Here is a 16,148-nt window from a genome sequence, read left to right as displayed (position 1 = left end):
TTCTGTGCACAAAGGTGGAGGGACAGCCCTTGCTTGTGACAAACAGAAACGGCAAGCAATAGGATATATTGGAGTATATGAGGAAGCCATTTGGTGTAAACCTAATTCGGCCTGACTTTGTTTTTCCAAAGGGGCCTGACATGGCCATTGAGCGAGCATTGTATATCTGCTTTAAACATTTCCTATGGCAAGAACAAACACCCTGAAGATAAAGGTACAAATTCCCCCTACATTGGCACTTCCTTAAGGATAAGCATCTTTCCTTAGGCTAGGAACTGATTGCTGCACTCACCTTTGACCACCCAGCTCGCCTGTGACCACCCAGTTGGAGACAACAGACCTGCCACCCTGCTGTGTCCACTGAGACAGCAGACCTACCTGCTGTGTCCATCAATCGCTGTGCCAACAGAGCAGTCTTGTGACTACTGTAAAAGGACATTTCAATCCTCTGTGAAACATCCTCTTTGGGGGTATATAACCACTCTGTATAACCCACTTCTTTGGTGCCCTTTCTTCCTTTGGGAAGGAAGGCCCTGGGCCATGGTCCTCACATTTTGGATCAGAATAAACTCCCCCAAATTTTCATCTATAGATTGGCTATGGATTATTTGAGTCAACACTTGGCACCAATTCCACTCCTGAGCATTTACCCAAGAAAAATAAAAGTATGTCCACAGAAAGACTAGTACATAAGTGTTCACAGTAGCTTTATTTATAAAAGCCAGAAACTGGGAACAATCCAAATGTCCATAAACAGGAGAATGGGTACAAACTGTGGTTATGCATACAATGGAATACTACTCAGCAACAAAAAGAAGCGAATTGTTGACATACACAGCATGGGTAAATGCCAAAATAATTATCCTGAGTAAAAGCAGCTGCCCCCACAAAAAGAGTTTAGGTTGTATGACTCCATTTATATAAAATCCTAGAAAATACAAATTAGTCGACAGTGACAGAAAGCAGATCAGTGGTCCCCTGGGAATGGAGAAGGGAGGGAGGATTTCAAAGCAGCGTGGAGGGGCTTTCATGGGTGTACACATAAGCCCACTGTACATATGCACTCTTTATTATCAGTCAATTATGCCTCAATCAAGCCGTTTTAAAAGCAAGATGATGCAGTGACTGCCCAAAATCCAAAGCACAGCAGCGAAGCCCATGGCCTGCTCACCATGCACCTGTGGGGAAAACCAAAGCCGGGTAACTGGGCCCCTGATGGACCCTGAGCCGGAGAAGCCCAGAGGAGCCAGCAGGCATCCACGCAAGGTGTGCAGGGCCAGTGTGAGGGCAGCGGCTGGAGCTGGGCGGTTCTGCCTGCTCCAGGGGTGGATGAGGGCGAGGCACCCACTGTGAGAAGATCTGAGGGGCTGAGACCGAGTTACCACGAGAGACTCCACGCCCAAACCCTCCTCCCCACCCCGTCTTACTCTCACAGCGTGCTCTGGAGAAACGCCTGAAACTGCATGTGGGCAAGCTGATCAGCAGCCAGTCAGTGACCGGTAGAGACAATGACTTGTTAGCAGAAGATCTAAGTCCTCTGCCCAAACTGTTCCTTCTCTCTCTGATAAGAAAGTAACTAATGTTTTCTCAGATTCCTCAGGAACGTCAAATTCAGCAGATCCGAAGCTTTTGTCTATGGAGAGGCACCCAATGGTCTGTGGTCATCCAATACCTGGCCCCCCCAGCCCCCTCCCCAACCCTGTCTGCCTTACATAAGTCATTTCCAAATCAGTTCCCCTTCAAGGTGTTTTTTCTTCGGATTAGCTAGCTCATTGCTTAAGTAAAGTTTCCTCTCTCCACCAGCTTGCCTCTTGACAGACTGGCTCTTGTCTAGCGGCGAGTAGATCAAGGCCCTGCACCAGATCAGGACTGCAGCCATGCAGCCCAAGAACTGCTGCAATTGACCCATCAGGGACCCACGCTGCCGGGAGCAGAACCAGCACCAGGCAGGACGGGGACCACGGAGACCAGGATCCAGATTCACGTTGCGGAGCTCAAGAAGCTGGCCACCATTCTTAACATTATTCAAAATCCAACAGAGAGAGCTCTGTGAAGTGAGAAGAGCTATCTAAACTAAATGACTAGGACAGTGAGCAACAGGTGAGGATCGAGGTCAAATCCCACAGAACTATTCTAAGAAAAAGGAAAAAGGCACAGAACGAACATCCCCATAGGCCATGAGGGCACGCCAGAAAGACGTGCCCATCACACAGACCAAAACGCACTGCTTCAAAAGGAGCTTCACAACGTCAAAACCCGACACAAGATATCAGCATCAGAAAACACCAGGAGTAAGAAGACAGACACATGGAAATCAGAGAGACAGGAAAGCAATTTTAGAAATGAGAATCAAGAGCAAATAAGACAGCAAATAATGCCTTTAGAAACATAACATGAAAAGGAGAACATGTAAAAACACAAAGAAATGAAGAAAGAGATAAAAGATTCAAGATGAAGTAGCAAATACTGAAGATGGGCAAATCAGATTTCAACACACAGATAAGAGGGTCCTCCAGAGAAAACCAAAGCCAGTGTGACTTATCATAAATACATATTTGGGAGCCGGCCCCATGGTCGAGTGGTTAAGTTCGCACGCTCTGCTCCGGCGGCCCAGGGTTTCACTGGTTTGAATCCTGGGCACGGACATGGCACTGCTCATCAGGCCATGGTGAGGTGGTATCCCACATGCCACAACTAGAAGGACCCACAACTGAAAATACACAACTATGTACCGGGGTGCTTTGGGGAGAAAAAGAAAAGACAAAGTCTTTAAAAATAAAAAAAAGAAATACACATTTGGTCTTGTCCCCCTTGCTGGTACAGAGCTCCTAAAACCCTTGGAATTTTCTGAGCAATAAGAGACAAAGGTGTCTTTTGTTATGTTAAAGAGGTGACTTTTGGAAAGCCAGAGGCTGCTACCAGGGGAACCAATCATGTGATTAGAGGGTTGGAACTTTCAGTCCCACCCTCAACCTTCAGAGGGGAGAGGGGCTGGAGGTTGAACCAATCACCAATGGCCAATGATTTAATCAATCTTGCCTGTGTAATGACACCTCGAAAACTCCCAAAGGAGGGGTCTGGAGAGCTTCTGGGCTGGTGAGCGCGTGGAGAGTTGTGGAGAGCGGTGCACTCAGAGAGCACGGAAGCTCCCTGCCCGTTCCCGTTCGTGCCCTGTGCATCTCCTGCATACGGCTCTACCTGAGAAGAGCCAGGAACCTAGTTGGTAAAATGTTTCTCTGAGTTCTGTGAGCTGCTGAGGCAAATTCACTGAACCCAAGGAGGGGGTCGTTGGAACCTCCAACCTATAGCCTATCAGAGGAGCAAGTGACCAGCTGTGCTTGTGACTGGCGTCTGCAGTGGGAGGAGCAGTCTTGTGGGACTGAGCCCTTAACCTGTGGGATCTGATGCTACCTCCAGGTACACAGTGTCAGAATTGAAGTGAACTGCAGCACAACGTGCTGGGGTTGGAGACTTGCTTGGTGGTTTGCGAACACCCTGCCTCCCTCCTCGCCACACGTTGGAATTGGGTCCACAACCATTAGAAGAAAAACAGAACACTAAACCACAATTCAAGAAAATCTTCCTGAAATAGCAGATTTGAAAACAGATATAGAAAGAGCATACCATACACCTGCAAATACTGACCCAGGGCAACTAACACATGACACATTCTAATAAAATTACTGAATAAAGAAAAAGGAAGAAGTCCTTTGGACATCTAAGCAAGAGGAGTACATGACTTACAAGGCAAAGAAAGTAAGATTTATTAGGCTTTTCATGCATCACTTTATGCTGGAAGAAAACTAAATAAAATGTTTTAGTTACTCGAGGAAAGAAAATGCAAGCAAAGGATTTCATATCCTACAAAATCAATCTCTAAGTATGAAGGATAGAAACCAAATTCAACATTCAGGAACGCAGGGAATATGGTTCCCAAGATGTCACTGACCTCGAGACTCGTTATAAGCACTAAATACACAGAAATACAACTAAATGAGGATAAGTGGGAGAGAGTCGATGTAATGGTTGACAAGGCAAATGCGGTAAAGTTTTCACTACAATTAATAGCACAGCATTAGTACCAGGATCCAAATACTGTACGTTAAAGTGGAATAAAGCTAGCAACTAAGTAAGGGATATTCTACTCCATTGCCCCCAGGGCCTGAGAATCAGGACTCTCAATGTAGAGGGAGACTCGGACATAACATAGGAGGGGTTACGCACCCTGGAATCCTGAATTTGTACTGGGAATACCAACATGAGCTCGGAAAATATTTTATTTTTAAATATGTGTGTGTGTATATTTTTTTTCATAACTCTGTCCACTGAAAAGGCCTATAAACAATGATCAACCCAGTAGCAATGAGCATCCCCGGCTGTGTCAGTGAAAAGAAATCAGAGATTCTAAGAAAAATAGCAGATTCTAGGTTTGGAGCAGGCAAGGTACAAGATGGGTTGAGAACACCTTGATACACTAGACTGCAAGGAAGCTACCAATGACCGTGTGCGCGTGCATGCATGCGGTCTGCGCATGCGTGGACTGTGTGAGTGTCCTGTGCGTGTGGTCTGTACATGTATGTGTGTGTGCATGCATAAATGTGTGCATACATGAACACCAAAAGAAATCAAGAGCCAACCAGAAGAGGCTCCCTCCTACAGGACAAAGAAGCTACAGTTTGGGTCAATAAAGACAAAAATTGCAATGAATTGAAACCCATCAAATACGCTTAAGTCCATGAGTTCATGACACACACATATACATGTTATACAAATAGATAAACAGAAAGTCTTAACTGGTCACCTTCTAAGGATGACAGGGAACTAATTATCCTAGCACCCATCCTGCCTTATATGAACTCTACCACCGGGAAACTGAATAGTAGATGAGGGGAAGCATCTTCTCCTAAAACCATTCAGCCAATAAAGCAAGCAAAATAACAGAACATCACCATTTTGCAAGCCCCGACTATGGATCTAGGCACTGAGCATTGGCAGCTGTCAACATAAAAAAGATGAAAACTGGCTACAGCTTCCGATGAAAGAACCTGATTCCGATCAAGCCTCTGCCCCAGCTGCCAACGTGCAGGGAGTACAGAGGAAGAAGAAAACGCGGACTGCGCCGTGGGCGCACAAGCGGCAAAATCCAGACTGCAGGAAATGACAGGACAAGTGGCCCAGGTTCTCAGCAGACAAACTGTAAGAACAGGATGGAGGGGGCCTATAAATTAAAGCCACTTAAGAAATAGCAAGTTCAAAAAGTACAAAAAAAAGCCAAGACCAACCACCATAAAGAAACACAAAGAAGTCATTTCTATAAAAGACGGGATTAGTTTTGGAGGGAGAGGGGGCTGTGATTGGACTGACATTTGGAGAACTTTCTGGGGTGTCTGGCAAAGTTGTATTTCTTGACCTGGATGGAGGTTACAGGGGTATTCACCTTTTGATAGTTCAATAAGCTATACATTTGTTTTGTGTCATTTTCTGTATGTTCTAAAAGAGTAATAAAAAGTAAAGCTATAAATAAATAAATAACATCAGACTTTTTTTTTTGGTGAGGAAGATTTGCCCTGAACTAACATCCATTGCCAATCCTCCTCTTTTTTTCGCTTGAGGAACATTAGCCCTGAGCTAACATCTGTACTACCTTCCTCTATTTTTTGTATGTGTGATGCCTCCACAGCATGGTTGATGAGTGGAATAGGTCGGTGCTTGGGATCCGAAAACATGAACCCGGGCTGCTGAAGCAGAGTGTGTAGAATTTTAACTACTTGGCCATGGGGCCGGCCCCTCACTCTTTTTTTTAATTTGCATAGTGCTTTTAGCAAAAACACTCAAAGAAAATTTTAGAAGATTTATTTACACATCTAGGTCTTTAATGGTGGTAACCGTTCCTACACAAATGTCGAGCAGCCAGGGCTACCTATGTGCAGGTTTGCCCTGTACACGGGTGCCCAGCCAGGTAAGACCCAGCCCACATCCTCTGCTGAGCTGTGGGCCCACATGGGCTGCACAGCAAGGGAGTCCCCCCACACAGGCACATGTCAACCCGAAAACCCTGAGACACAATCCTCCCAACTGGAAGGTAAATGAACTCTTTCAGAATACTTCAAGACTTCCTGTCTGCATTTTTTAACCAATGTTCTATTCATCCTTATGAAATCAAAGTCCTAAAACTTTTGTCCAGACTGCAGTAAAACTAATGAGAAGAGTATCAAGCCCAATAAAGCATAATGCTGAAATCTCAAACAATTCTCAAATCTCAAAGGATGCTCAATTTATCATACATTTAACTACTGTTTATCACGCGGCATCACAGAACGCTACCTGGCCTTTCTGACTTAGGTTGACAGTGGTGTCTCCCCGTCTACTTGCAAAGGTGCTCCTGTGGTTTTGTTTTTCACACCAGTAAGTAAAAGTAGGAAAACAGCCACCGGCTCAAGTTTTTCCAAGAATTAAAATGACTTCATTCGGTCCTCAGATTGCTTAGCTCCTTCTCTCGCTAATCTGTCAGCTTCTTCATTGCCTGCGAATCCCGAATGACCAGGAACATGCATCTGTCAAATAAATTTTCCCTGTTATTTTTACTAATTTTTTACACAAACACCACATGACCACATCCTCATTGCAAAAAATGTTGACTGTTCAGGGCAGGCTGAGCAGGAGAAAGCTCTCCTTCATGCCCCTCTTCCTCAACACAGTTCTAAACAGCAGACTATAGATTCCTAACACACTCATGCAACAGACACGTTGAGAAAAATTCCATTTTGATTCTCCATAAACTGCACTTTACTGTTTGTATTGCTTTTTTCCCAGTTCATGATGGGACTTGACAAGCTTTCCAGGCAAAGCACGTTCGTATGGATGGATGGATATGTCTATGATACTCACACTTTATTCTCTTTAAATGCTGTTAGAAGAAGTGTACTTATCTGATTTAACCACTGACTGCATTTATGGTGCTGAAAGGCAAGTTATAAATGCCAGCTACCCAACTGTTTGTTATCAGTGGTCCTGGGCTGGGAGGGCAAAGTAGGGTTACGAAAATGGTTGCAGTTTAACTTGCTCTGTATTGTTTGAAAAAATAATTTTAATAAAAATTATCAATTATAAAAAAGATACTTCCTTTTTGGGAAAAAACATATTACTAACTTCTTATCACACAACTTTACTTGTAACAAAATACACTATAAATTAGTTTTATTTAACATTACAGCTGCTTCCGAAGACACCAACACGTTGACTATTACAAGTCACTTTAACAGTGATGAGGTGTGCCCGGCCGAGGACAAAATACAGAATACAGATGGCCCCTCGACCACAGTACCAGAACAGTGCATTCTGCACACTCTGGTACCCTCTTGTTACAGCAGTATTGCTTATGTGACGATCAAAAGAATTGAAGGTGTTCTAATACACACTAGGGTATTAATTTCATGGAAACTATTCCTTTAACTTAAGTCATTAACTCACTTATGGAAACCATAAATCTCTCAGGTCAATTTGCTTTACTTGGTCATAAGACAGGATGGTTTAAGAGCTCACTCACCCACTGGATGTCCATGCCCTGGGTAAGTCTGTCCAGCTCCACAAAGTCCTCTTTGTTGGTCACCTCTTTCCCTGTGCTTGTTCTCCATCCATTTTTCTTCCAACCTTGAACCCAGTTAGTGATACCTAGAAGAAACGCACACTCATGGATCAGTTAATCTCAACTGTTCTGGCCTCTTTTCCTCCCCAGATGTCCCTCTTACAGTCATCCCCCCTTGTATTCTGAGTAGCACCCTGGCCTTTGGCACAGACCTTAAGCACTCTGTTTCTTGTCCACTTACTCCCACTTGTACTCAGACTAAAGCTCTTAGACCAGTACGATGTCACCTCCTGCAGGAAGCCCTCCCCAGCCTCTTCATCCCGCCCATGGTATTTCCCAAAGAAGCTATCAGCACACCATCTTAAGTTAGTTACGTAGTTAGATTCAAAGTGCCACATCTTCAGTGCCTGGCAAAGAAATGCCTTTGTGGCAAATCCTGGAGCAGCAGAACTGGGCTCCCAAGTCCTCACTTTCCTTTATACTTGACAACCCAATTGTCATCCCCATTTACCATCTGGTTCCTGCCCTGACACAATACCTCCTATTGGGGAAGGAAATACCTATTTCCCCTCACATTTACTAGAAAAACAGTGAAAGAAGGAAAAGGTAAAAGCTTACCATTGATAGTAAACATACTGTCCGTATACAGAACCAACTTATTGATGTTCTGAGCCTTGGCCTGTTCGATGGCTTTGCAGGCTGCCTTCAAGAGACAAGTCAGTCGTCATGCTACAGAAAACGTTCAGCTTTCAACATTACTGGTAATCAAAATAACCTCAAAAATTTAAACATCCCTTTTTCTGTGCTGTCTGTAATAATTATATACTCTGTGAAATAATGCTACACAGACAATTCTATGTAGACAGCTATAGGAAATAAGTTTCAGCATTTTTCTAGAAAATTTCTGTCCTTCAGAATTGTCACTAACCCCAAACCAAGCATCTTCTGAACTGAGTTCAATGGTATGTTCACAGTCAATGCTAAACTTACATTTTTAGTGGAAAATATATCTGATAACTTACATGAATTTCGGCTCGTTGGTTTGTCTGTCGTCCAGGAAGTCTAATGCCTACATTTCTGGTTTCAAAACAGTACAAAAGAAAAAAAAATCATAAAGCTAATTCTCAAAGTGATTCCTTAAGCCTCTTATTGGATATAGGCTTGAATATATTTTTATTTGAAATATGAAAGAAAGCATCATATAAAAACAGCCTTTAACAATCAAGCCAACGATACTAGCATCTTGTTGAAAAGCACCATGTACGGCATGTAGCAGAACACCGGATGAGAAGTCAGAAGGGAAGCTTAATTTCTGGACCTGAACTATCTTAGTGCGTGGTCTAGGGCAAGCATCAACCCTGCGGACACTCAGGTGTCACACGAGCTCACCACCTCTCACAGGGTTTGAGGCTGAAATGAGACATCCAAGTGACAGGGCTGTACAGACTACGAAGCTCAAGAGAAATGTACAGTGGGATTCTTCCTGAGCAGGTGACATTAACTACGCCTAACACGGGTGTGAGCACCTGTAAACACCGGACGACGCTCAGGACTGGTGCGTGGCTACTACACACGGGTCCAATCCCTCTTTTACACCGAACTGAAGGCTGTCAGCGACTATCCAAGTTCTTTCACGTTCAGGGGCCAGGGGCTCTTGGACGGCCGTCCTTCACGTCACCTTGACTTTGCTCACATCTTCAGAAGAGCTGTGGTGCTAGGACGGGTTCCCAATCTGATGACGGCCCCTTGTGCCTCCTCGCCAAACCATCTCCCAGGGACACGGGGGACTCTTCTAGGGGCAGTTAGGTCATTTTGGTGTAAAATCTTATCAGTGAGGCACAGAGACTTGTCAAGATTTAGTGCTAGCAAAGCAACGCTAAGGTAGTTTACATTCTGAAGAACAAAGCCGTCAGTGTCAACTTGAACCAAAGTTTGCTCTTTCGCTATCCCCTGCCAAGGCTGCTTATCAGATAATTGAACAATAAGCAGCTCCTGCCTCATTCTCATAAGTTTTGGAATATGATTCGGTGAAATGTGAAGCTTAAAAAAACTCAACTTTTTAAATTTACTTACAAAGGATGGCCCGGCCCCCAGTAAACACCAATTCCTGCTCGTGCCCTCCTCCGCCCATTACTGGAGCAGCAGCCGTCAGTGTAGACGACCGCAAATTCTCCTGTAAGAGGGAAACTTAGTGAGCGCCTAGACCAACATCACTAAAAACTGCAATTCGCCTAAAAATTTTACTAAGATTGAATTAGCATTTTAAACTGAGAGGGAACTTGATGATGCTGTAGAAGTTTTCTGTCCAGGAAAACATTATCAATTCCTTATACGAGAGCACTTGACACTTTTTGCCTGGAATCCACTCACATTTTGTAGCCGAGGCGAAGGCACTCACTCCGTAAACCTAGAGCCCGCTGCAGTGAGAACTGCTGCTCACGCCCCTGCAGGAGTCAGGGAACGCCACTGCCCCTCTCCTCACGGGGGCAGGGTCATGGTCACTCCCAGGAGCTGTCCTTCCAGACAAGCAGTGCCTGGGCATGATGGGGATTTGCTCCCAGGTCAAGTCCTCTGACAAACGTCCATCTAATTATTTCTTAGTATATTTGCCACTGGTGAACTGTGGTCCCCCCCTTTGCTTCTTTCCATCGAGACAGAGGGTATGATCGATGCACCCACGCTGTACAGAGCAAGTAGAAAAGGACCGGTGTGAGGCCACTCATAGGCCACTCATGACCAGCAGAACACTCCAGCAGGCCAGTGGGAAAAGTCAGCTTGCAGGTGTCAAAGGGCAGGGGCATGGGAGCAAGGAACAGTAGACTGCACCCGGCAGAGGCAAGCTGCGAAAGGACGGAGAAGCAGGTCTCAGCAAGAGTAGGATGGGGAGTTTGTGAGGGCACACATGTGGGCAACCCTCCTGGGTTCAACTGGACTTGATGCCATCAACAAGGCTGCCTTCCTAGTCGTTGAACTCTGTTTCAACTGTGAGTACCTAACATACGTCAGAGACTGTGTGAGGTGCCATTATGCTTCCAGCAACTGTCAGGACAATGGAAATGGCTTGTCTACCAATCCAAAAATATTTGCTTCAATTACTAATGGTAAATAACCAACTCAAGGATATTTGGGTTTTTTTTTTTTTTACATAACTGTGAAATTGATTTTTACAGTCTTCATACATCTTGATAAAACATTTTCTATTGGTTTCCTTTAAACTATAAAATGGCTTCTTCTTGGAGGAAAATTTGGAACCTACAAATCACACTGATTTATATTAAAAAATGCTACTTATTCCCATTTTCTGTTGATACATGTGAAAGACAAAAAAGAAACTTATATACTAAGTCATTAAATACAGACACCTGACCGCTGGAGTCAAAGGTGCAGGACAAGCTAGGGCTATCCGGCTTCCCAGGAGGAGGCAGAATCATCCGAAGGGAGAGGTTAAGATGTGGTGCTAGCTGACTCTAAAAGGAGCTCTGCCAAGCCCTCTCTTATCTGAAGAGGCTGCAGTCTCCACGTTTCCTCTACCTCAGCAACCTGGAAACCCTGTGTGCAGAGGAAATGCTGTATTTCCAAAGATTGGTGATCTCATTTGTAGCCTATGTAATGGTTTTCCTGTGAACATCCAAAATTTTAATAATTTTGTACGATTTGATCAATTACAAAAGTGACCTTAAAGATTTTTAAATAGCCTTTTAAGAGATGAACGAGGATATTAAACATAACTCAACTGTCCCCATTAAGAAAGTGAGAAAAGCTTTTGCACACAGACATATTTTCATTATTATATGAAGAATGCAAAATGTAAGAAAGATTTACCCATATAAGAAAACATGTCTTTGCTGACTGACGGTATCGAGTCTGTGCTCTGTTTCACGTGCTTTGCACAAGGCTCTGTGTTTTCACCGTCATCTCCATCCAAGGGCTCGCGGAGTCGCTTGTTAGCTTTCGCTTGTAACTTTTGTACATGTTCACTTTCCTGCCCTGAAAAACAGAGTCTACTCATAAGTCAGAAACAATGAACACAACAGGAAATGATTAAGAATCAAGAAATGTGGGGGCCTAGTGGTTAAGCTCGGCGTGCTCGGTTCAGCAGCCCAAGTTTGGTTCCTGGGTGCAGACCTACAGCACTCATCGGGGGCCACGTGGCAGTGACCCACATGCAGAATAGAGGAAGACTGGCATAGATGTTGGCTCAGGACAAATCTTCCTCAGCAAAATTAAAGAAAAAAGAGACGAGACATTTATTAAGTTAAATCAGACTTAAATACTTAAATACCCCCTCTATGTGGCCCCATAAAGAGAGAATGAATTAAGGCAGTGCAAACCACCTCAGACTTTGACATCCCATAAAACTATTCTACACTTCCATGATAAGCTTGATAAGGGCAATGTGAAGACAGAGAAAAGCTTCTCTTAAAAAAGAAATGTGGTTTCGATGGAGATAGTACTAAGGGTCCTGAACCCTTTAGGGATCATAAACAATTTGAAAATCTGAGGGGCTCTTTCTACAGAAAAGACAACGATCAAACTTCTGTATATAGGATCAATGGTATCCGTGGTTCAACCCCCTGCCCCTCACCGCCCCGAATTCTCTAATTATACTCCAAGTTGAGACCCTCTAGGAAAACTAAGAACACATGGGTAAGTAGACCTGAAGCAGATAACAGGACACAAGAAAGGGAAAGAACCCAAAAGGCGTAAGGGACCGCATCCTTCAAGGAGGGCGCTATTGCACGTCCTTCCTTCAGCAGCCCAGCAGGGGGGGCTCTAGGTCAACTCTCAAGGGATTCTCACAGACTCTCAGTTCATCTGGGGGCAGCAGTATCTCACCCACTCCTTTAATATTTTCACGGCAGCTGAGGCAGAAGCTGAATTAGACCAGGATTTAAAAACCCGGAGTTTCAACGGAGCTCCACCTTTCATGAGGTGGGAACTCAGTCAACTGACCTAGCCCCTCCAGGCTTCTGTAACATGAGGCACTGGACCACGTGATCTGAAGCAGCATTACCATTTCATGGAGTGGGGATAGAGGGGTACGGAAGGAGCAGGTAATTGGATCTCCAAAATAACCACCTCAACTCAACACTACAGAGTTCACTTCTAGCTCGGAAGCCCTAAACCAGGGATGTGGAGATGGGCTCCAACATTTACTGAGCACCCAATAAACAGGTACGAGGCAGAATCTCCTGCCTGGCACAGCTTATCAACGCACACCTCTCAGAAGGTTGCTAAGGTGACTGAGGCAAAACTTGAGTGAAGTCACCATCACACACAGAGCAATGCTCGATATTTCCACTCTAGTCTATTTGTGTTACCTTATATTTTCCTTGAAAATAATCCTCTAAGTACTCTACAGGAATAAACTCAAATACACAGGGACAAGTCAAAGTGCAATTTTACAGGATTTTAATATTGATAAAAACATTGATTTAATTTACTATAACAGAAGAAGTTAAATTGGACCAAAAGATTTTAAAGAACAGATAAGACTCTGAAGGAAAAGGAGACCACGGGTGTCACACAGTTTTTACTTTACAAAATTGTGTTTTATCTTTGAGTAAAGTAACCCTAAATCAGCTTATATAAACCACAATAACTAGCAAATAGCTCAGTAATCTCAAAATAAGGATAAATGTAACATTAAAAGAGAAACCGGGAAAGGAGCTAACATTTTTTCCTTTTTTGGTTTGATTCCCGAACATTAAAGATGTGAAATCCCACTTTATATGCATAAGTCTCCGACTAGCAGGCCTCTGTAACTTCTAAGAAAGGTAGATTCATAGACATAAAGAACTGGCTTGCCTTAAGATTGAGAGTACTTAATAAATAGAAACATACTGATATTGGAAGAATTGAAATATGAATAAGTTACTAGTGGGTTAAAACAAAATCTTGTGACAAGGAAGTATTAAGAAGCTGACCAAGACAAGAGCCACACTTCCAAACTTGTCTCTATCCCCAACTTATTTCTCCATCAGGGTAGAAAGTGTGCCTGTCACATCAGAAGCTCCTTGAAAAGCTGCTGGGGAAATGGAGGGTGGAGCAGACGCACAATGAGTGAGCTTCCGTCTGCTTCAGAAGCTAGCCCTTGAGGGAAGTTTCCCAGAGTGACCTGCCTCTCCCTGAACTCTGTGTCCAGAATTGTTATGACATCCCAAAGGAGCAGGTGTTCAATGCTCGAGCATCTCAGCAGGCTCTAGACAGACTGTCTACGAGAAGCGGATTCAAACCATCCTCTGCTCAGTCTTAATCTGCTGTAGTAAAAAACGTTTGTGAGTAAAGTGAATGAAAAATCGCTTCTGCAAGGTAGGTTAAGATATATTTTTTAAATCTTGTGCTCTAAAGGAGAGTCTCCCTACATACCCGATGTCTCTTATATTAGTCCTTAAACTTCAAATAACTACACTTTCTACAGCAGATGAAACTGGAGGAAATTCCAATTGTGTGACTCTGTCCTAAATAAAAAGGAAACACCCTACAGATGCATACATTCACCACTTTAAAACTGTTGCCTCTCTAATCCAATAAAAAGAACAAGTATTTTTTTTTTCCTGAGAAAGATTCGCCTGAGCTAACATCCATTGCCAATCTTCCTCTTTCTGTATGTGAGCTGCTGCCACAGCATGGCCACTGACAGACGAGTGGTGTAGGTCTGTGCCTAGGAACTGAACCTGGGCCTCCGAAGTGGAGTGCGCTGAACTTAACCACTAGGCCACCAGGGCTGGCCCTAAAAAGAACAAGTATTTTTTAAAAGATGGAATGAAGTATAGTGAGGACACTGAACAGAACAGGAGACGCAGTTCTGGCTCATCTCTAATACTGCTACTGATAGAAACCACTAAGGTAAATTGCTTTCAGGCTGTTTCCTAATCTGTAGAATGGAAATAATTGTAACATCTTCTCTATCTGCCTAGAGAATAGCTATAAATCAAGTGACATCTGGGATATGAAATGCTTTAAACAGGTTAAAATGTCAGTCATGTGAGGTGACGACTACCTTCCGAACCATTGGGGCTGGCAGAGTTCCTGACAAAGGCCCAGGCCTCCTCTTCTGTGGCAAACTTCTTAAATCTGGCAGCAGGAAACCGGTCCACCTGTGCTCTACACTCATTCCTGGAAGAGAGTGCAATGTTACTTTCTTCCTCCCTCCCTCTTTCACTCATCCCTTTTTCACATTCTTTTCTTAGGTTGGGAATAGTGTGAAAAAGGTTGGAGCTGTCAGTTCCAGGGGGGAAAGGGTCCTGCCTCACTGTTTAGTTTTATCTTGCATGTCTAACTCTTTACCCTGTGTCACGCTACGTGCCAGGCAGATGGTACACCACCACCATAAGGTTCCCCCCAAACTCGAAGCATACCAGAATTTTTAGGTCTTTGAAAAAAATCTATCAATCATTTCATTACAGCAAAAAAGTCAGCTTCTGAGATGCTTCCTCCCCAGTAGCACAGCTGCATAGGGAAGCACAAGGGTGCACATAGACTGATGATAAACCCTGATACCACACTGCGGAAAGAGTCCTGGTCATGAGTCAGAACATGTGGGTTCAAGTCCTACATCTGTCACTTACTAGCCCGTGAACGTCCTGACCAAGTAACTACACCTGAGAATGAGAATAATCCCACTTATCTCAAAGGATTGTTACTGCAATACAAATATTATCACAATTTCTCTTCTTAAAAGCATAGGGAATTATCTGAGTTCCACTTTGTGTAACTTCTTGGAAATTCTTTCACCGCAACAAAAAGGAATGATTAAGTCGAGTTTGGCCACTGATATTCCTAACAAAAACGAAACGGAGTCGAGCCTCGGGCAAGGACCCGCGGGCCAACGTCGGCGGATAAACCCGGGGGGGGGGGGGGGGGGGGGCGCCCGGGGCTCCCACGGCCCAGGCAGCCGGCGGGAAGGCGCGGGGGGGCCCGTGCTCAACCCCAGGCCGAGGGCCGCGCACCCAGGGTGGCAGCCCGCCTCTCCGCCGTGAAGGCCGCCCCGGGCCCCCTTCCCGGGAGGCGCGGCTCACTCACCAGGTCAGGAAGACCCCTGCCTTGCGGCCCCTCCTCACGGCATAGAACATGCTGAGCCCCGCGCAGCCACGGCCACTGCAGCGCACGACCGCCAAAGCGACTCTGTGCACCACGCCCAAAAGCCTGGTCATGGTTTACTCCCGGCCACCGGCGAGCATCTCGCCTCCCGACCTGGCGCCAACATCCCACAGGCCAGGCTTGCGGCGATGGCGGCGCGTGGAAATGACCCGCGTCCCGGGGAAATGACGCGCGTCCGGGAGAGATGACGCGCGTTCGGGCGGGGCCTGGGGGCGGGGCCTGGGGGCGGGGCCTGAAACCGCGTGCTCCTCAGGCTCCTAAGCATCCGGTCGTCCTGAGGCAGTAGGGCCCGGGCGGAGGACCCCGGGCGGGGCGGGGCTGGAGCGGGGAGGGCTCTGGGGCGGGGCGGGGCCTAGCCGGGAGCAGGGAGAGGCACGGCGTGGGGTAGCAGAGGCCCGGGGCCGGGTGTGGGGAGGGGGCGAGAGCTAGGAAGGGGCGGAGCCTGGGCGGTGGGCGGGGC

The 16,148-nt window shown here is 45.3% G+C and overlaps 1 protein-coding gene across 2 annotated transcripts; it reads right to left on the bottom strand.

Annotated features, from left to right (window-relative positions):
• Positions 1-5,837: 5,837 nt before the first annotated feature.
• Positions 5,838-15,841, bottom strand: RNASEH1 (ribonuclease H1). Of its 2 annotated transcripts, none has more exons than XM_046662307.1 (8): positions 15,611-15,841; positions 14,589-14,704; positions 11,408-11,572; positions 9,659-9,758; positions 8,608-8,674; positions 8,204-8,288; positions 7,547-7,671; positions 5,838-6,554 (listed from the first exon to the last, which is right to left on the bottom strand). In XM_046662307.1, exons 1-8 carry the CDS (start codon positions 15,739-15,741, stop codon positions 6,453-6,455), a joined length of 891 nt encoding a protein of 296 aa, XP_046518263.1. In that variant the 5' UTR covers positions 15,742-15,841; the 3' UTR covers positions 5,838-6,452. The 2 variants fall into 2 exon arrangements, with proteins under 2 accessions (XP_046518263.1, XP_046518264.1); XM_046662308.1 differs by having other exon boundaries at positions 8,608-8,662.
• Between the last annotated feature and the right edge of the window lie 307 nt (positions 15,842-16,148).

This window comes from Equus quagga, chromosome 5 (assembly GCF_021613505.1).
Source record: "Equus quagga isolate Etosha38 chromosome 5, UCLA_HA_Equagga_1.0, whole genome shotgun sequence".
Classification (NCBI taxonomy): Eukaryota; Metazoa; Chordata; class Mammalia; order Perissodactyla; family Equidae; genus Equus; species Equus quagga.
This window is presented reverse-complemented; position numbering and strand designations above follow the sequence as displayed.